Genomic DNA, 17,284 nt, shown 5'->3' on the forward strand with positions numbered 1-17,284 from the left:
TATGCTGGCTTGAACAGGGACTTTATTTTTAGATCTGCCTTTTCCCAGTGGGGATTCTTGTGCAGTCTTCAGCTCCTGCACGTGTTCCCATCCATCAGCTACTCATTAAGCCCTTCATGGGTGGCCAACCTCTGACCCTCTGCCTCCTGCAGGATCCTTTTTCTGCTGAATGTGTCTGTGATGAAAACAGCTGAGCATCAAAAAGCTTTGCTGAGGCCAGGTTTGCCCCCACCCCCTGCCCCTCATTAGAGCCTGCAGTGATTTATCTATCTAGGGTGTTTACAAAGCATCAGCCAGTCCCCATAAGGCTAAAATTAAAGGCACAGAAGGATGCAGGAAGCGCTTCTCCTCAGTGCTTATGGAAAAAAGCATTCCCCCAGCTGGGCAGGGCTATTGAAATCCCACCAGAAGCTGCCCTGGGCTTGTCTATGGTGGCAGTAGGTCATCAGCTCAAGCTTTGCAACACGGGTTTGTCCAACGTTCAGCATCACTGAAGCGAGCAACTGACTCTCACTGCTCCTTTAGATGCTTGTTTCAGACACATCTTCCTGGGTGATGTGGCCTGGAGCTGTCATTGCCGTGTTCTTCCCCCACAGCTCCCCTCCTGGCTGGGTTCAGGTGAAGGCATCTCTCTCTCTCCCCCCAATGCACTATGGAATGGAAGACATGCCCCATCAACACTGCAGCATGGGCTGAGGTTTGGCCAAACATCTTATTTCGCTTCATGCGCCCCCCAGTAGTAATGCTTGTGATGGGCACTTGTGCAGAACAGACCTGTCCCACTGCCCAGCTAGGCCCTGGGGGTGAGGCTGAATCCTTGACCGCACCAGCTGCTCAGTTTAACGAGACCTGCTGCTGCCTGAGGCCTGTTTACTTGTTGAGCTCGTGCTGTGCTCAAGTTTCCCCAAGGATGCAAGTCCCCGGCTGTGGTGCTCAGGGCCCCAGGCCTAGGCACCCCTGCTGGCAGAAGCTGTGTTCAAAGATATGCACCCAGCACCTTGGAATGACTCTGCTTGGCTGGACTCGCCCCCTCCTGACTGGTTGGAGAGACAGTTCAACCATGGTTGAGCTGATCTTCCAGCACAGAAGACAACACTACACACTTCTGCAACACCGCTGGGCCTGTACCAACCCTATTCTGATCATGTTCCTAAAGTGAACCATGTTTTAACTGTCAGACTTAGAGTGTTTATCCATGTGCCTCAACAATGTAGGAATTAAACATAGTTGGATCCACAATCCAGCATAGGGCAGGGATTAGAAATGGTTCATCCTGGCCTGAGCTGTGGGGAAAATGAAAAAGCTCACACCTGATCCAACATCATGTTGTGACACTTCTAAGGTTTTCTTTGGATACTATAAAGCATGAGCATCCGCTGCTGGAGAATGAAATCGCCAGTCTGTAGCCAGCTTAACCAGCTCGGTGGCTTAGCCACACTGGTAGGTTGTGCGCACACCCAATCTGCACCTGTACCAGTGGAGGCCACGGGCTGTAAAATCAAGTCCCTGAGCACACTAGCCCCACTGCTAAACACCTTACACCTGGCATGGCTGGCCCCACCATTAAACAGTAAGTGCTGCCACCTCAGAGCATCCTCACTGTCATCCTTGAGCATGGAGAGGATGTTGGCACGACTCTAAAAACCGCTTTCAGCTGGCTTAGAGCTGAACTGACCTAAAATCCAAACCCAGTGCTGAGAGATTCTGCACCCATCTTATTGATCCAGAAATGAGGCACACTTGAGTGTCTGCTATTTATTAATTAATTCCCAATCACTAAACTAGAGCTGAAACTGACCTGGAGAATTCCCTTATTCCCGTTCCTTTAAAAAACAAAACACAAAGGGGAGTGGGGAGGTTGGGAGAAAAACTTGTCCAAGTCTTTTAGACCTTTTAGTGTCCAAATACCCCAGCCTGCTGTCTCTGCTGCAGCGAGGGGGCGAGTCGCCGCGTCGCCGCTATGATCACATTGAAACAAATCCTGAAGAGGGCACTGAAAAAGCAGCTGGATCGTTTCTTAGAGGGGAGCCTGTTGCTCTGTGGGGAGGTTCAGATGGTTCTAGCTGCCATTAGCATATGAGAACAGACTGCTACAGGGTTAGTTTGTAACAGATGGGGCGTTGGGAAGCCCTGATGGAGTCTCGCTCTGGGAGAGACAAGCGTGTGCCTCGGGCAGAGCAGGAGAGAGAATGTGGCTCAATGAGGAGGCGAGAGCAGAGTGGTTGTGACCCTTGGGCGGAGTGTCTGGCTCCTTGTCCTGCGAGCCGGGCTCCTCTTGCCCCATGGCAGTTGTGCTGCCTGCAGTGAGCGGGTGGATGGACGGAGCGAGCAGCTGTGACTCACTGCTCCATGGGACAGTTCAACAGCTCGAAAGTGTCCTCCATGACCTGCCACAGACAGTTCTCCAGCGGGAAATCATTGTCCACCAGGTTGACCAAGTAGTAGTTGTCGTGGATGTACTGGATAATCATGCGAGAGGGAGACTCCTCTTCGTACAGCTTAGCCCACTGCTCAATCCACAAAGCGAAGGCCTCATCCTGCCAGTACAAAGGCAGAGAGCTTGCTACAGTCACCACACGCATGTGCGTTACGCTAGCTGTGACTCCTATGTCGTTGTCTAGGGTGGTGAGTCTTGGGAGGGGAAGCCAGAAGGAGTATGGCTTTGCGTCTGCCCCACTCCACAGCTGAGGAGCTGGGCAGTAAATCAATGCAGCCTCCTACTTTCTAGTAACCAGGTGCATGCGTATTCTTGCACCAGTGCTGCTCAGTGCTGCCTCAGCCTCAACTGCTGTGGGAACTGGCACAGAAATACTGGGACTGGCTTTCACGTTGCCCACTTCATACAGAGAACAAATACATTGGGGGGGAGGGGGGTAAATCTTGCAGTGCTCACTCAGACAAAGCTCCCATTGCATAAGAACTAAGGAGCATAGGATGGAGTCCATCTAGGCACTAATGTGGCTCTGTGACTGTCCAGTGGGTCTTGATAAAGAAGAGACAAATCCCAAACCAAACCCCCCAACCTATCTCTAACCCCCGGGTGGGCGTAAGTTAAATGTCAGCTGGCGCAAGGCTCTTACCTTCCAGTACATGAAGCTAACTGGATCCACAACCGTCGGCTGAATGATCTCTCTGCCTGGAAAGATGCCCCAGGTCACGGCGTTGGGCTGCATATCGGGAGCGTTGGTGATGTTTTCACCCTGCCAAGAGGAGGATGGGACATTGAAAGCAGTTTCTAGAGACAGATGGTCCTGAGCTGGACTATGGTGCAGAGGTGCTTTTATGGACGCTACTTCCTGAAATTAAACCATCAACCAACCCGTGAAAAGCCAACAGCTCAGGAAGGAGCTTCAGGAATAGCTAGTGCTGCTTCACCCTGTCCGATTACCAACTCCCATCTTCCTGCCCTGCTGGCAGACTCACCTAGGCTGTGACTGGCGGGAGGGAACCATTGTCTAAGCATGCTCTTACCCAGACGTTGACAATGTGGTAATTCACACGGAGCTCGTACTTCTTCGTCTTCAGCACTTTAAGCAGTGCGGTGGTGATCTCGCTGGAGGTGAAGAACTCCAGGTATGCCTGCATGGGCGGGAGGAAACAGAAGCCAAAACTCATTGCAGTGCAGGGATGGGAGAAACCTGTGGGAAACCCAGCTGTTGAGGACTCATCATCCAGTTTTCTGAAGCCCCAGCAGCTAAAATGGGAAATATACTAAGACAAATCCATCCAGCCCACCCCCTGAGACAGGCCCATACTATCCCCATTTTATCAATGGGGAAACTGAGGCAAGTCAGGCGGAGAGCTGGGAATGGCCAAATGAAGGGCAGAAGTGGTGCTGGCCTCAACAGTGCCTAGCACACAGAGGTAACGCAGGGCACGAGCCCAATGTATTAATAATCCTTTGCAGGCAGCCTCTTACCCATCCTCCTAGCTTAGGTCCTTCAGAGCAAAGGGATCCAAAATCAAGCCTCCCTGTAGGCTCTGCAGTAGGGGATGCGCCCAGGTAGCTAAGCCACGGCCTCTGCACCTGTCATTCCAGGTGTCCATAAAGCAGCAGGTGCTGGCTGTTTCTAACAGACTCAGGTTTGACATCTTTGTTCTGTGCTGCACCCTCACTGGTAATTTCACCCCCACGGGCCGGCGAGCAATGCTGCAGAGGGTTATCCCAGCTGGGCTCTAATGAGGGCCTGACCATCCACAGCAGCACCTCTTTTGTCTGTCCTTTGCTTGTGCCTAAGACAGCCTCATTCCTCCTTTTCCCCATTGGCTGCTGCTCTGGGCTGGATTCAGCAACTGCCTCCCTCCCAACTGGGCACTAGCTCCGTTTCCTGGCCATTGTGTTGGATGATTGATTTCCTTGCTCCTGGGGAATCTTTCACCACTGAACTGCATTTGCCATCTGTTGGCCCAGTGGCTTTAACCACCAAAATCCCTTTGAATTAGCTCGTATTGTTCCCCACCATGTGCTCTGCTCCCACTGTTTACCTTGATTCTGGGAGACCCCATAATAATGATGATGATATTTATCATTTCTATAGCACCATTCATTGGAGAATCTCAAAGTGCTATCTCTCTTACACGAGACAGGCAAGGGAAATACAGAGATCGCTTCCAGACACCACTGAAAATGCAGCCAGGCTCTGGGGTGGAGCACAGGTGCTGGCTGAACAGTGCATGGTAACACTGTGCAACTGCTCAGAACTAGCAATAAAGAACAGCTCTAGGGGACAGAGCACTGGTCTGGGATGCCAGAGACCTGGGTTTGATTCCTGGCTCTGTCACTAGCCAGCTGGGTAACCCTGGGCAAGTTATTTCTCAACTTTGTGCCTCAGTTTCCCCATCTGTAAAAGAGGATAATGAGCCTTTGTAAAGCACCTTGAGAGCTGATGAGAAGTGCTACATATGAGCTAGGCATCCCTCTCCGAGTGAATCTGCAGAGAGTTTAGGGAAGCAGACCACCACCACGCAAGCTGGAAGCTGACCAGGACACTGGGTTTAACATCCCCGCTCTTGTGGTCATTAAAGATCCCATGACTTACTCATTGTTCTATTTCCTCCAAAGGACAGTACCTCTTGCACCACCACATGAGGCACTGGTTTGGAGGAAGAGCACCACCTACTGGATACCCTGCAGGCAGCACTTAGAGTGGGGCCTGGTTCATGAGAGGATGGGATGCATCCTGGGAAGCTAAGTAGCACTCTCCATCCCCAGAGGTGAAACACTTCAAAGGCCAGTAAGTGGCACTTTCTCTATTTTACAGATGGGGAAATAGAGGTTCGTAGATTAACTGGTTCGCCCAAGGCAACACAGCGAGTTGGTGGAAGAGCCAGGAGTACAGTCCAGATCTTTTCGGTCCCAATCTCCTGCCAGATCTCCCTGCCTGTTCTTGCACAAAACTGCAGAGTCACAGCAAGCAGCAGAAAATTCTCTTATTGGGCACGTAGCCAGATGCTATCACTTCTGTAAGGCAGGTTTTTGGAAAGTAACAAGCTGAAAGGTCTGGGAGGGAGCTCAGGGAATGGAAGCTAGATGTGTCCTTAGCCTAACAAATCCCAGCTCTGAAATAAACAGCTTTGGAAAAGAGGGTGAATGGAAGAGGCTGGTACAGCAGCCTTGGGATACAGGCATTGGGGTAGGACTACCCAGGTGCTGAAAGCCTGCGTTTCAGTGACAGGTTCCATCTATCTATCCAAGAGGAGATAGGTGACTGGATCACCGTCTAGAAGTGCGTAGGGAGAGCAGATTCCTGATAAAGGGCTCTTCGATCTTAGCAGGCAAAGGCGTCACAAGAGCCGGGGGCTAGAAGCTGAAGCTAGACAAATTCAGACTAGAAATCAAGTCCCATTTTTAACAGTGGGGGTAATTAGCTACTGGAAGGAATCATCTAGAGATGGGGTCATCACATGAATGTTAAAAAAAAAAAAAAAAAAAAAAAAAAATCTAGGCTGGATCTCTTTCTACACAGGTACTTTTAGCTCAACCAGCTGTTACTGGGCTGGATGCAGAAATCGAACAACGTTCTTTGATCTCCTGCATAAGAGGCCAGACTAGATGCTAAGGGTCCCTTCTAGCTGTACACATCTATGGTTTGGTACCTTCTGGAAGACATAGCCCCCACTGGGCCCCCAGCCCACGATGGGGTCAGTGGACGGTTTGCCATTGATGTTTGGCTGGGAGTTGATGGTAAGGATTCCTCTTCTGTTCACTTTCTCCAGCTGCTCTTTCAAGAGGTTGGTTTCAGCAGCGAGAGGGTCGTCGTTCCAGGGCAGGCAGGTGACCTGCGGGATGGAAAGAGGGTGAAATCCAAGGCTCTATCCCTTACCATAACCTCACAGCACCGGGAAGCGACAAGACTCCAGTGGATAGGAACATGGCTGCCCACCTCATAGGTGAGATGAGCTATTGAGAGCACAGCCCACAAGTGCTCTTACCTCGCACAGGCTGATGGCTTCCTTCTGGGTGCAAATCAAGAGCCCAGGCAGCTTCTTTAAAACCCTACACAGTCTAGGACAGCCCATCTCAGAGACTCCCTTCAAACCAGGGGTGCCTTTCCAGCGTGCGGTCCCCACAGCTGAACCACTGGGGACTGTCCCTTCTTACCAGGTGTGCCGTTATTCTGAAAAATCACTGGTCTTGGCCCTTTCACAGCACAGGACATCTTTGTCCAGGCTTGCTCCTAGTTCTAGGTGCTGGCTCTCCCGTGCCGAGAGTGCCCCCCTTGGCAGAGGAATGCCCTGACCCATGTAGAGAAACATCACAGAGTGCTTGATGCCTTTGATTGAGCATGAAATAAAGCACCATTGTCTCTCTCTGAGCCAGCCCTCTTCGGGGGCTGCACTCCCTCCAATGAGCCTCCCTCTCCGTTCTCAGCCCCAGGCCTTCACTAACCTTGTGCCCCTTCCTGTTGGGCTTTCCGGAGATGTAACAGGTGAACACCTCAAAGAGGCTCTCCTCACTCATCAGCTCCTCCCCCCACATCTTCAGGAGCTCCTCCCGAGGCGACTTGCTCTTCAGGTAGAAGAGGTAATAGTCCTTCAGCTCGCCGAAGGCTGGTGAGGAAGAGTTCCCCCTGCGGGGTGGAGCAGAGGGACGAGGTTTATGTGCTGCCTGGGGTGGAATGTGACCTGCTTGACAGACTGTTCTAGCGGGTGGGGAAAAAGCCACCCCCCAAGATGGGGAGAGAGTCACCAATCAACCAGGTATCCGCACCCCCACCACGTTGGGGCCACCCACTCAACCCCACCCAACAGCTTGCTCTCTCAGGCAGCTCCAAGCAATGGGCACCACCAGAGAGTCTCCTAGCAAAGTATCACCAGATGGACTAAGTGACGGGACTCCGAAAGGGTCCTGAAATGAGTCCAGCAGCCTCTGCCTGTCGTACAGAGCCATTCTTCCATTTCAAGTGAAGTCGGAGTGGATGGTCCAATGACTCAAACGGCTTCCTGCTCCACTCACCCTGGCTCCAGCCCCCTTTGGCCTGGGCCAGAGACTCACCAGCGGCCATTGGGGAAATCGTCCCATTCCTGAGTTCGGTGAATGTAGCTCTTTGGCCTGGAGGCCCAGAAAATAGGCCGGACGTCTTCGACTCTCCTCTTGGGGTGGGCGCTGACTGCCCAGGGCAGAGGCCGTCTTGGGGGAAAATGGAGATTATTAGGGTGGCTTCTCTGTAACAGACTCCCTGTTTTGGGATTCAAAGCACTGCTAGTAAACGCATTTTACGGGAGAGGCAGGGCTCTGGGGGAGGCTGACCAATGGGGGCTGAAGCAGAATTGAGAGACCTCACTGCATCCAGAGAGGCACCTCCCTCTAGAGCGGCACCTCCCTCCAGAGCGGACACTTCTCCCCCATTCAGGAGATGGTGGCTCATTGCAAGGCATTCATTATCCCCCTCTCATGTATCCTCCCAGGCGGCCGGACAGTTTGTTACAGGCGAATTGCACAGATTAAATACACAGACGGGCTCCTGCCCTTTTCTGGGGGCTAGACAGGCCTGAAAGGTTTGCTATTTTTAAAAAGAGAAAAAAAAAAGACCTCAATTGTGTGTCCCCCACCCTTGCCAGACAGCCCCCTGCTCAACTATTGAACATTTTCCCTATTTCTGCTGGAGATCACAGTGGGAGCTTACTCACCACTTAACCCCAAGGGCGGGGAAGATGAAAAGTTCTTATCTCCTGACTGCTCGTCACACATTTTAGTTAAGTGTTTGTTCAAAAAAAACCCCAAACCAATAACCCGCAAACAAAAGCCACAACAAACCCCCGCATACACCACAAAACCAAACCCTGCCTATAGGTTTAAAGAGTCTGACTACAAACCACCTTCCCCTCAGTTGCTGCAGCTCTCACACCCTTGGTACTTTGAGGTTGACTGGAGAGCTGGGAGGATTATGACCACAGAGTCCTCCAAGGAAGGCCAGATCTGAATTTCTAATGGAGCAATACAAACAGGAGAGGGTGGCCGGGGGGAACCACCAGCCAAGGTTTCCGCCTTTCTGCAGAAAGCAGTAAAGGAAAGGCGCCAGCTCTTTTTCTTTCCTTTACAGGTCATATCTATTGAAGGTGCAGGTGTGACAGGACAAAGATGTTCCAGGAGTAGCTCTCTGCTCACCTGGGATCCTCTTTCCAAATGCCCAGACGTTTGAGAATCTCAGTGGTGGCCACTTCTCTGTTGAGGGTGTAGAAATGCAGGCCGGACACCATACCACTGTCCAGCAGCTCCCGGCACATGGACACCGCCAGCTCCACCCCGTAGTTCCGGATGGCTGCGTCATTGTCCTTGATGGGCTCGATCACTTCTTTGATCTCCTGTGGCACCTCGAGTTTGGAGAGCTTCACGAGCTGGCGCAGAGAATGGTAACCCTGGGCATGGGATACAAGGGGAACAGGGAAGGGTAATACCTGAGGGAAAGGCTAACGAGGCCTCTCAATTTTCAGGCCTATTTCTGCTCCCCAGCCAGTTGACAAAGTAACATCTGTACCAGGAAAGATCTCCACTGGGGGGAGAGTTTTTACAGTAGTCAAAACAGGAGACTTTGCATCAGGACTCCTGGGCTCTATTCCCATCTTTATCACTAACTTTTAGTGCAACCTCAGACAAATCACTTTAACCTCTCTGTGCTCCATTTCTCCCCCCGTCCCAAACTTTAAAAAAGGGGGCAGTATTTACCTCCTTCAAAGGGGGTGGGAAATTGGGGGGGTTAATTCATGTTTGAAAAGCACTCGAGATCTCCGCAGGCAAGGTGGAAGGGTAAAGAGGAATGCAAAGCTCCGAGCCACTGTTCTGTACCGTAGCGTCCCAGCTGGTGTCTTTAGACTGTAAATTCTTCAGGGAAGAGACGTGGTTATTGGCTTGGCACTGTTTGGCCGATGGCTCCAGTTTACCAATTGCATCGTGCTAGGTGTGTTTAGTGACATGACTAATGAAGACCCCTTGGAAAGGTAGCTCCCACCATCCTTCCATTACTTTGTCCTGCTACATTTTTGCTCTGCAAGGACAACAGGCAGATCCTGCAAGCTACCAGTTGCCTCCTGGGGCACACTCAGCGCCCTCATCTCCCAGTGACTTGGAGCTTTAGTTGAGAGTGCTTGGGACCTGGCAGGATTTAGCCCAAAAATCCAACCATGGACCCCTCCTGGCAAGGGCTGGGGAATCTCACCTGTATGGGAAAGATGCCAGGTACGATGGGGCACGTGATGCCAATGGCCTGACAGTCCTTCATGAATGTGAGGAAGGTCTCGGACCTGAAGAAGAGCTGCGTGATGATGAAGTCAGCCCCAGCAGAGACTTTCTCCTTCAAGTGCCTCAGGTCGGCTTCGTAGCTCTCAGCTTCAGGGTGGCCCTTGGGGTAACCTTCAGAGAGAAGAGGAGAAGCTGAGCCAGGAGGCAGCACACACTCTCCCTCCAGAGTCTCAATCACGCTGGGGCATCAAATGTCTGAACCATTCAGGACCAAGTCCAGCACCCACAAGCTGTCGCTCAGTCTTGGCAGCACAGTCTGCTGATCGCCATGATCAGAGGCAAACCCTGCCACAGCTGGCCCATAAAAAGATGTGTTTACCTGCCACGCAGATGTCAAAATAGTCATCGAACTCGCAGCGAATGTGCTTCACCAAGTCAACGGCGTAGTTGAAGCCTTCCACCTCTTCCTCCCACTCCTCACCAATGGGGTCTGTGTGAGGAGAAATGGAGATGGTCTGACCCATGGCCTGTGTATAGCAAAGTTCAACCAGCACTACACGGGTCGCCCATTACTGAGAGGAAGGGGAAATGGAGACTCCAAGGTCACTGGACCCTTACTTGGTTCCACCCATAGGTCCTTCATCTCCACCACCTGTGCTGGAGACACCACGCCTTCTGGGTTAAGGTTAAAGCATCTCAGCCCTAACCCAGGAGGACTTCCCTGTCCTGGGACAACAGGGAGAACAGATTCAGACAGATGGCCCCAGAACTGGGAGGGATGCTAGATCGACAGGTTGGTTCATTCTAGTTCCTCCCACAGAGAAGTCGCTCACTGGAGGTGAAGGTACCTCTGGCATTATCCCCAGGGCTCACCTCCTCGCAGTGCCATGATGTTCTTCAGCCCCAGATGCTTGGCCTTCTGCAGATGCCCTGTGATCTCCTCCTTGGTCTGGTTGCAACATGTCATGTGCAGGACGGTCTCCAGGCCACAGTAGTTGACAGCCGTGTTGGCAATGATCATGGAGGAGGTCTCCTTGTCTGAGCCTGGGTCCCCTGCTGGGTGCCAGGTCACGTCAATGAAGAGCGGGCCACCCATCCCCATGCGGTCGAACCTGCAGATTATAATAGAAGCAGTTTATTCCTAGCCTATGGGGGCGCTGCCACTCCCACGCCTGGGATATCGCACTCAATCCCAGGCATCTCACTACCAGACAGCGTGTGGCAAACAGGAGGGAATTTGGACCAGAGCTGCAAGAACAGTTACTGGGCTGGAGCAGCCATCTCAGGAAAAAAGACCAAGAGCTAATTCACTCCAGGTTGGTGACGGAACCACTAAGGGCCATGAGAACCTGGCAGATCAACACTACAGAGGCAAGACCATGTTCAGGGAGAGCCAAAAGGGTGGACGGAACTAGCAGTTCGGACAAGTTTTGTTTTTGTTTTTTTAAAAGAGGGGGAATTGTAGACTGGATCTACCAGAAGCTTCCTCCCAGCCACATCTTGGAGGCTGTGGCATCTTCTTCCAAAGGAGAAGGTGGCAGGCCCATGGCTACGATACATATCTAGGGAATAGGGTATAATGGGGATTACAGGGAATAAACAGGTGCTGCTGGGGGCCATTGGGAGGGGAACTAATAGGTCTAATCTAAGTCCAGATTCCAAACAGAGGCCTGCTCCAGATTCCAAACGGAGGCCTGCTCCAGATGCCAGAGACTCCCCTGCCTTCAGTGCTGCTGCACCTGCTTACCCCAGGCTGGAATCTGGCCAGGGTGCGCAAAACGGGGCCCTGCTATTCCGTTAGCACAGGCAAGAGGTTTTCAAACCACACCTTTCCCTTTGGATGTTGCCACAGTGACTTGTGACCTGAGAGGCCCTTCCTGCACGGGCTGGGCAAAAGGGGCAGAGCGTTCGCATTACACAGCACTGCAGAGGTTTGGCCTGGACACACACGGAGAGATTCCCACCAGGAGCGGGAAAAGACAAGGGCCTCAAGCAGAGCCTCTAGATGACTGGAAAGCAAGCAGGATTCATGTTGCCAAGGCCATGGGCCGCGCAAGACTACACCAGCCGCCGGTCCATCTAGTTTGGTCATTGCCAGGGACAGAAACTGAGACACAATGCTTTCTGGAGAGACACCCATCCACACCCCAGTCATGCACCTACCGGACCCTGCATACTAAGCAAGTGGAAGATTCCTTTCTGTTCCCCTGCCTGACCCCACAGTGATCAGCTCAGACTCTGAAGCATGCGTGGTTTCACCTTTAGCAGGAATATGTTCGCATACGAAATGATCCAGTCCCCTTAGTAATGGTGTTTAACTCTACGGGGTTGCAAAGATGAATTACCTGGAGTCCATCACCCTTCTCAGCAGGGAAGCACAGACCCATTACCTGCTTCTTCACCTGGAAGGGAGACAGAGCACAGGCCTGAACTGGCTCTATCAGGTTGTCCCCCAATCACAGCCATCACACCTCCTCCCCGTTTCCCCCACCCCGCAGGGCTCACCTGGAGATCAGGTTGACCGCACCATTGGCCGTCCTCGGGGGGAAGAACTCTAAGGAGAACCACTTGTCCCCGGAGTCGTATCGCCGGCGCATCTTCTCCCGCAGCCGCTCGTGGCGCTCAGCATCCAGGACGGGGGTGGAGCATCGTGAGCTGTCCTTGGAGCCCTCACTGCCGCTGCTGCTGCCGTCCGACCTGGAACTGGCGCTCCCACTGCTGGCACTGTGGGGCTCGTTGACCATGATGCGCTCTCTGGGAGGGGGCGAGGGGAGGTGTCACTGCCTAGGGGGTGGCTAGGAAGGCAGTTTAGGGGAGGCTGCTCTAAACAGGAGCTGGAGGAGGGTGCAGGAAGACAAGGGGATCACAGTGTAGGAGGAATGCATGGTGCATCCCTGTTTAACAATCCACCACACCTGAAGATTTCAGTGGGGCTGGAAGGAGACTCGGGGGCTGTTAAAAATCACTCCACACCTTCCCTTCCCTGAACTGTGCACCCGTCTGCTCACTGGCTTTTAACAATCCAGAAATCCCAGTGAGCAGCGATGGGGCTTGAGCCCTGACCAGGACAGCAGGGCCAGCTGAATGACCTTGGCGCCTGCTAATGCTCCCCAAGGCATTCTGGCGGGGACGGCAGTCTCTGCCTCCAAACTAGCTCCTGCAGGACCCTAGTGAGCCCTACTTAGCAGCTGCGCATGGAGATTGAACTGAGTATGCAGTGATGGGGAGCAGGCAGTGATGCAAGTCAGTGGGTCTTCCTCACCCCTGGTGTAACTCTGCTAAAGCCTAAAGTTAAACCAGGAGTGATTTTGCCCTCATCAGAATCAGCAGGTTTAAGAGTTTCTTTCTGGCCTTTCGACTGCTTTACAATGTATTTACCGCAGCATCCTCGCGCAGCTTGTGAATGTCAGTCTGACCTTCTGGACGGCAACTGGGCTTGCCAGCAGCTCTGTCCAGAGTGGGCTGCGTCCAGCTAAGTCTCTGGCACAACGTGTGCACACAGCAGGGCCCTGCTGTCTCGCTGTTTATTCCCAAACTGCAATGTTTCTTAAAATAGCTTGGGGGAGAGGCTGGCTCGCTACCCCGCCCGCTCTCCCCTCAGAACCCTGCCGTCAAGCCCACAGTGTTCTCTGGCAGAAGCCAGATGGAAAAGTCCAGCACAGTCATCTAGTCCCAGCGCCCTGACATGGGCCAAGCTTGTTCCCTACGGTCTGTTACCTCGTGCAGTGTCCAGTCTGGCATCACACGAATCTGTCTTCAGCTGAGCACTCCCCCATGACCCAGATTCCTTTCGAATGAGATTCTCCCCGTCCCAGCATTCCCCCTTTACACACAACCTCCTTTTCCAGGCACTCCGCATCCCCTTCCCTTCAGAACGTCTTCTCAATATACCATGCTGGGATGCCTGGATGCAAGCTAGGAAAAGTCCTATTCTCTGCCCGAGCAGCCAGAGGGAATGTAGTTATTCCTTGGGGGACAAGCTACCAGCCAGCCCCTTAAAAGGGGATGCACTGACTGATTGGCAAGTCTCACCTGAGCCTGGGAATGAAAACAGCCTGGCCTGCTACTGGTCTTATAACAACATCAGCACTGTGGGCCCGGCTTTACCGATGGGAATGCGGAGATGCACGGAGATGAAATGACGTGCCCAAAGACACACAGCAAGTCTGTGGCAGAGCTGGGAACAGACTCCAGACCTCTTAACTCCCAAGTCGGAGCATGGCTCCCTGGCCTTGCCAAGTGTCTCCTCTCAGCTGCACTCCACACAGTGCTTTGGAAAGAAGGAGTATGAGCTGGATTGTAAACTTGGCGTCATCCCAGGACAGGCTGCTTTAACTTCTGAGCCAGTTTGGAGGAAGCGATAGCACAAACCCTGTACTCGTGGCACCGCTTGCGCACGTCACCCAAACCAGCCACTGGCAGGCGGACTTTGCTCTCCCTTTGCTGCTTGCACGAGGGCTCAGGCTGAAAGGCTTAGCCTAGCCTCTGGGGACCTCTCCAGCTGGCAGGAGTTGTGAAAAAGGAGCAGGGAGGCTGCTGATGCCAAGAGGTACCTGGGCCTCCAACCTCTTGTGTGCATACAGACCGGATGTGTGTCCGGAGCAGTCACAGTAACCCAGCACCCCCGAACAATTACAACTGGAGCAGAAACAACCAAAAGAAGCATAAAAACTCCAATCCTGGCCTTCAGTAACTGAGAAGTGAAGCCCAATCCTCTCCACCCCCAATCATTGTTCTAGTCCACAGCTCAGAAGTGGGCATTAGTGGTTAGACCAGTGGTTCTCAACGTGTGGCCCAGTCAGCACACAGCTGTGGCCCATGTGACATCCTCAGGGCCATATAGGGAGTATAAGATGTGGCCCACAATGGTAAATAGGTTGAGAACCACTGGGTTAGACCAAAGGCACCGGGAATCTGAACTCACGGGTTCTCTTCCCAGCTCTGTGACTGAGTTGCTGTGGTTCCTTGGGCAAGTCACAGGTGTGCCTCAGTTTCCCTTCCAGGAAAGGGTTGAGGCTTCATTCATTAGGGTCTGTTTTGTGCTTTGAGGCCCTTTGATGAAAGTGGCAAAAGAAGGAAAATTTATGATGGTAAGCCTGGAAAAGGAGCCTGCAAATAAGGTATCTCCACCAGCAAGATGTCAGGCCATGCCCTCATCCTCAGATTCAGTACGAGCTTATTGGCAAGAGAAGCCAGACAAAGGCTGGTAACGTGAGAAACAATCATCTGCCCAGCCTCTGCCTTCATCGTAGGTTTGGTTCGTTCCCTGTATCCGTTTGCTGTTATTGACGTGATTGCTTGGGTTTGCCAAGACAGCAAGGAGAGGTCGGAGAGCAAGGGCATTAGCAGGAGAGAGGAAAATGGCTCACACAGCCTTGTGGGCTGCTAGGGAAGCAGGACTAATGGAGTTACAAGGGGAAAGGGGGCTAGAGATAGAAAGCCCTGAGGCTGGGACTTGCTGCTCCGTGAAGTTAGGAGGTGAAAAGTTTCAGAGAGGCAAAAATCTTCACCCAGGCTTCAGAAGTGCCCAGCCTGAGGCACAGCTGGAGGCACCGACCAGGGGCTGACGCTGCCCTTTGCGTGGTGGTGAAAGAGGAGATAACGTGGCTTTCCTTCCAAGGACTGGATTTGGACAGCTTGGCCCCTGTCCACGCTAATCACCTTAAACAAGCCCCAAGGCAAGTACAGGAAGGAGGACGCGCCTAGCTGCTCAGGCAGATTGTCTCTCCCCAAAGCAGAGCAGAACCAACAACCAGAAACAGGGTGCAGCCAGGCAGGCTTGTGATGGACATCTACTTCCCAGCTTTGGGATGGGAGGTGTAACAGGCGTCCTCGCTGGATCCTACATTCCCCTGACCTTGGGGGAGAGGTCCACTCTCCCAGGTCTCAGACACTCCTGAGCCCAAGTGCAGCTTAAGCCAGGCAGCCTAGCTCAGTGGTACATAAACCCCTGGGGGGACGCAGAGGTCTTCCAGCGAGTACAACAACTCATTTAGAGATCTGCCTAGTTTTACCACAGGCGACATAGAAAGCGCTAGTGAAGTCAGTACAAACTAAAATTTCATACAGACAATTACTTTATACTCCTCTATATGCTGAAATGTAATTACAATTATTTATATTCCAAGTGATTTATTTTATAACTATATGGTAAAAATGAGAAAGTAAAAGCAATTTTTCAGTAATGTGCTGTGACACTTTTTTATATTTTTATATCTGATTTTGTAAACCAGGGGTTTTTAAGTGAGGGAAAACTTGGAAGGTACGGAAGACAAATCAGACTCCTAAAAGGGGGGCAGTATTCTGGAAAGGTTGAGAGTACTGTACAGAGCAAAGAAGAGAAGGCCAGGACTCCAAGGTTCTAATCCCACTGAATGGGATCCCTCTGTTTACCTGTCTGTAAAATGGGACTAATATTACCCCCCCAACACCCCCCCCACCCCATTATTAGAAGTATTGTCCTTCTCCACCAGTGCACAAGGCCCTTTCCCCTACTTCCAAACAGACAGCTGCTGTCAGCCTAGGGAGGCTGGGTCCATGTCACAGTTTGCCCATACTCCCACATGAAGCTATCCCCGGGGGATAGCTGGTCAGAAAGATTCCCAAAAATAAAATTAAAAAGCTGAACATTTTGGGAGAAGCTGGGGAGAGGGTGTTTGAGAATTTGCTGATTTATCAATCAAGCCGTTTTGTAGGAACAGTTCAGTTTCCACTAAGTTTGGACAGATCCCAGGCAGCATTTGAAACCTGCATTGGTTTCTTGTCAGCTCAGAAGCTGGGCTCCTCACCAACCTGCTTGGAAGGCAGCGTGTGATCCACTGCAGGCAGCCTGGGAGCAGATTTCATTTGGGAAACACCATGGTTCAGTTTCCAAAACAAATATTGTGAATGAAAATTTTCAGGTTTTCATCATTTGGTGCCAATCCAGCACAGGACATTTTTTGGAAATCTCAAACCTTTTCTCTGGATGGAACAACAGTTTCCCACGCAACTCAAGGCAGGAGTCTCCCTTTCTTTTTCCCTAAATCTCCCCATCCCCTGGTTCTCCGCTGTCCTGCATCAGGGCTCGATCTGGATCTGGGTGCTCACTCTCTGAGTCCTAGCCAGGCTGTCCCCTGTTCTTTCAGCTCCACCACGGCAACGAATCTGATCTTCCCCACCTAACCTGCCCCACAAATGGGGCCTGATCTGAGGTCTACCCCCCACGCACACACCCAGCCCAAGCACTGGGGGGATCCGGGATTTCTCCCCCAAGTGCACCTGCCCTGGGGATTGGGGTTGATGTGGGCTCCCTCCCCCACACGCACACCCGGCCCAGGCATTGGGGGGGGAATGATCCAGGGTCTCTCCCCCACGCGCGCGCCCGGGGATGGGGGGGCTTATCCAGGGTCGCTCCCCCAGGCGCGCACGGACGCACCCCGTACCCAGAGGGAGGAGCCAGGCCGCCCCGCCCCGCTCCGGGTCCCCCCGGCTCTTACCCCGCTCTCCAGCTGTCTCAGCCCCACCGCGTTCCTACACGTGCCTGTTGCCACGGGAGCGCGCGTTAAATTCCCCTCCCCGGGGAAGGAGTCGCCCAGCGTGCGTCGCGCTCGTCACGTGACCAGG

General features: G+C 52.6%; 2 protein-coding genes across 3 annotated transcripts in view; one reads left to right on the forward strand and one right to left on the reverse strand.

Annotated features, from left to right (window-relative positions):
- C23H1orf167 (chromosome 23 C1orf167 homolog) overlaps positions 1–8,609 on the forward strand; it is a 35,623-nt gene extending 27,014 nt beyond the window's left edge. The window contains exon 22 of the transcript XR_012654789.1: positions 8,544–8,609. The gene's annotated coding sequence lies outside the window, so the exon portion shown is untranslated. The remainder of the gene's footprint in view (positions 1–8,543) is intronic.
- Positions 1,741–17,275, reverse strand: MTHFR (methylenetetrahydrofolate reductase). Of its 2 annotated transcripts, none has more exons than XM_032775408.2 (12): positions 17,158–17,275; positions 12,185–12,433; positions 10,553–10,791; positions 10,059–10,169; positions 9,657–9,850; positions 8,609–8,859; positions 7,496–7,630; positions 6,890–7,070; positions 6,097–6,279; positions 3,472–3,579; positions 3,081–3,200; positions 1,741–2,537 (listed from the first exon to the last, which is right to left on the reverse strand). In XM_032775408.2, exons 2-12 carry the CDS (start codon positions 12,421–12,423, stop codon positions 2,340–2,342), a joined length of 1,959 nt encoding a protein of 652 aa, XP_032631299.1. In that variant the 5' UTR covers positions 12,424–12,433; positions 17,158–17,275; the 3' UTR covers positions 1,741–2,339. The 2 variants fall into 2 exon arrangements, with proteins under 2 accessions (XP_032631299.1, XP_032631302.1); XM_032775411.2 differs by lacking the exon at positions 17,158–17,275 and adding an exon at positions 12,025–12,081 and having other exon boundaries at positions 12,185–12,272.
- Positions 17,276–17,284: the final 9 nt, after the last annotated feature.

This window comes from Chelonoidis abingdonii, chromosome 23, assembly GCF_003597395.2.
Source record: "Chelonoidis abingdonii isolate Lonesome George chromosome 23, CheloAbing_2.0, whole genome shotgun sequence".
Taxonomy (NCBI): domain Eukaryota; kingdom Metazoa; phylum Chordata; order Testudines; family Testudinidae; genus Chelonoidis; species Chelonoidis abingdonii.

What these genes read in the sequence shown, in the direction of transcription:
- MTHFR (XM_032775408.2), bottom strand. Translation starts at nt 12,423, where the DNA reads ATGGTCAACGAGCCCCACAGTGCCAGCAGTGGGAGCGCCAGTTCCAGG. An exon ending in ATTTGGAAAGAGGATCCCAG is followed by an intron (nt 7,631 to 8,608) that starts GTGAGCAGAGAG and finishes TTTTCCCCCAAG; the next exon opens with ACGGCCTCTGCCCTGGGCAG. An exon ending in TTAGCTTCATGTACTGGAAG is followed by an intron (nt 2,538 to 3,080) that starts GTAAGAGCCTTG and finishes TTGTACTGGCAG; the next exon opens with GATGAGGCCTTCGCTTTGTG.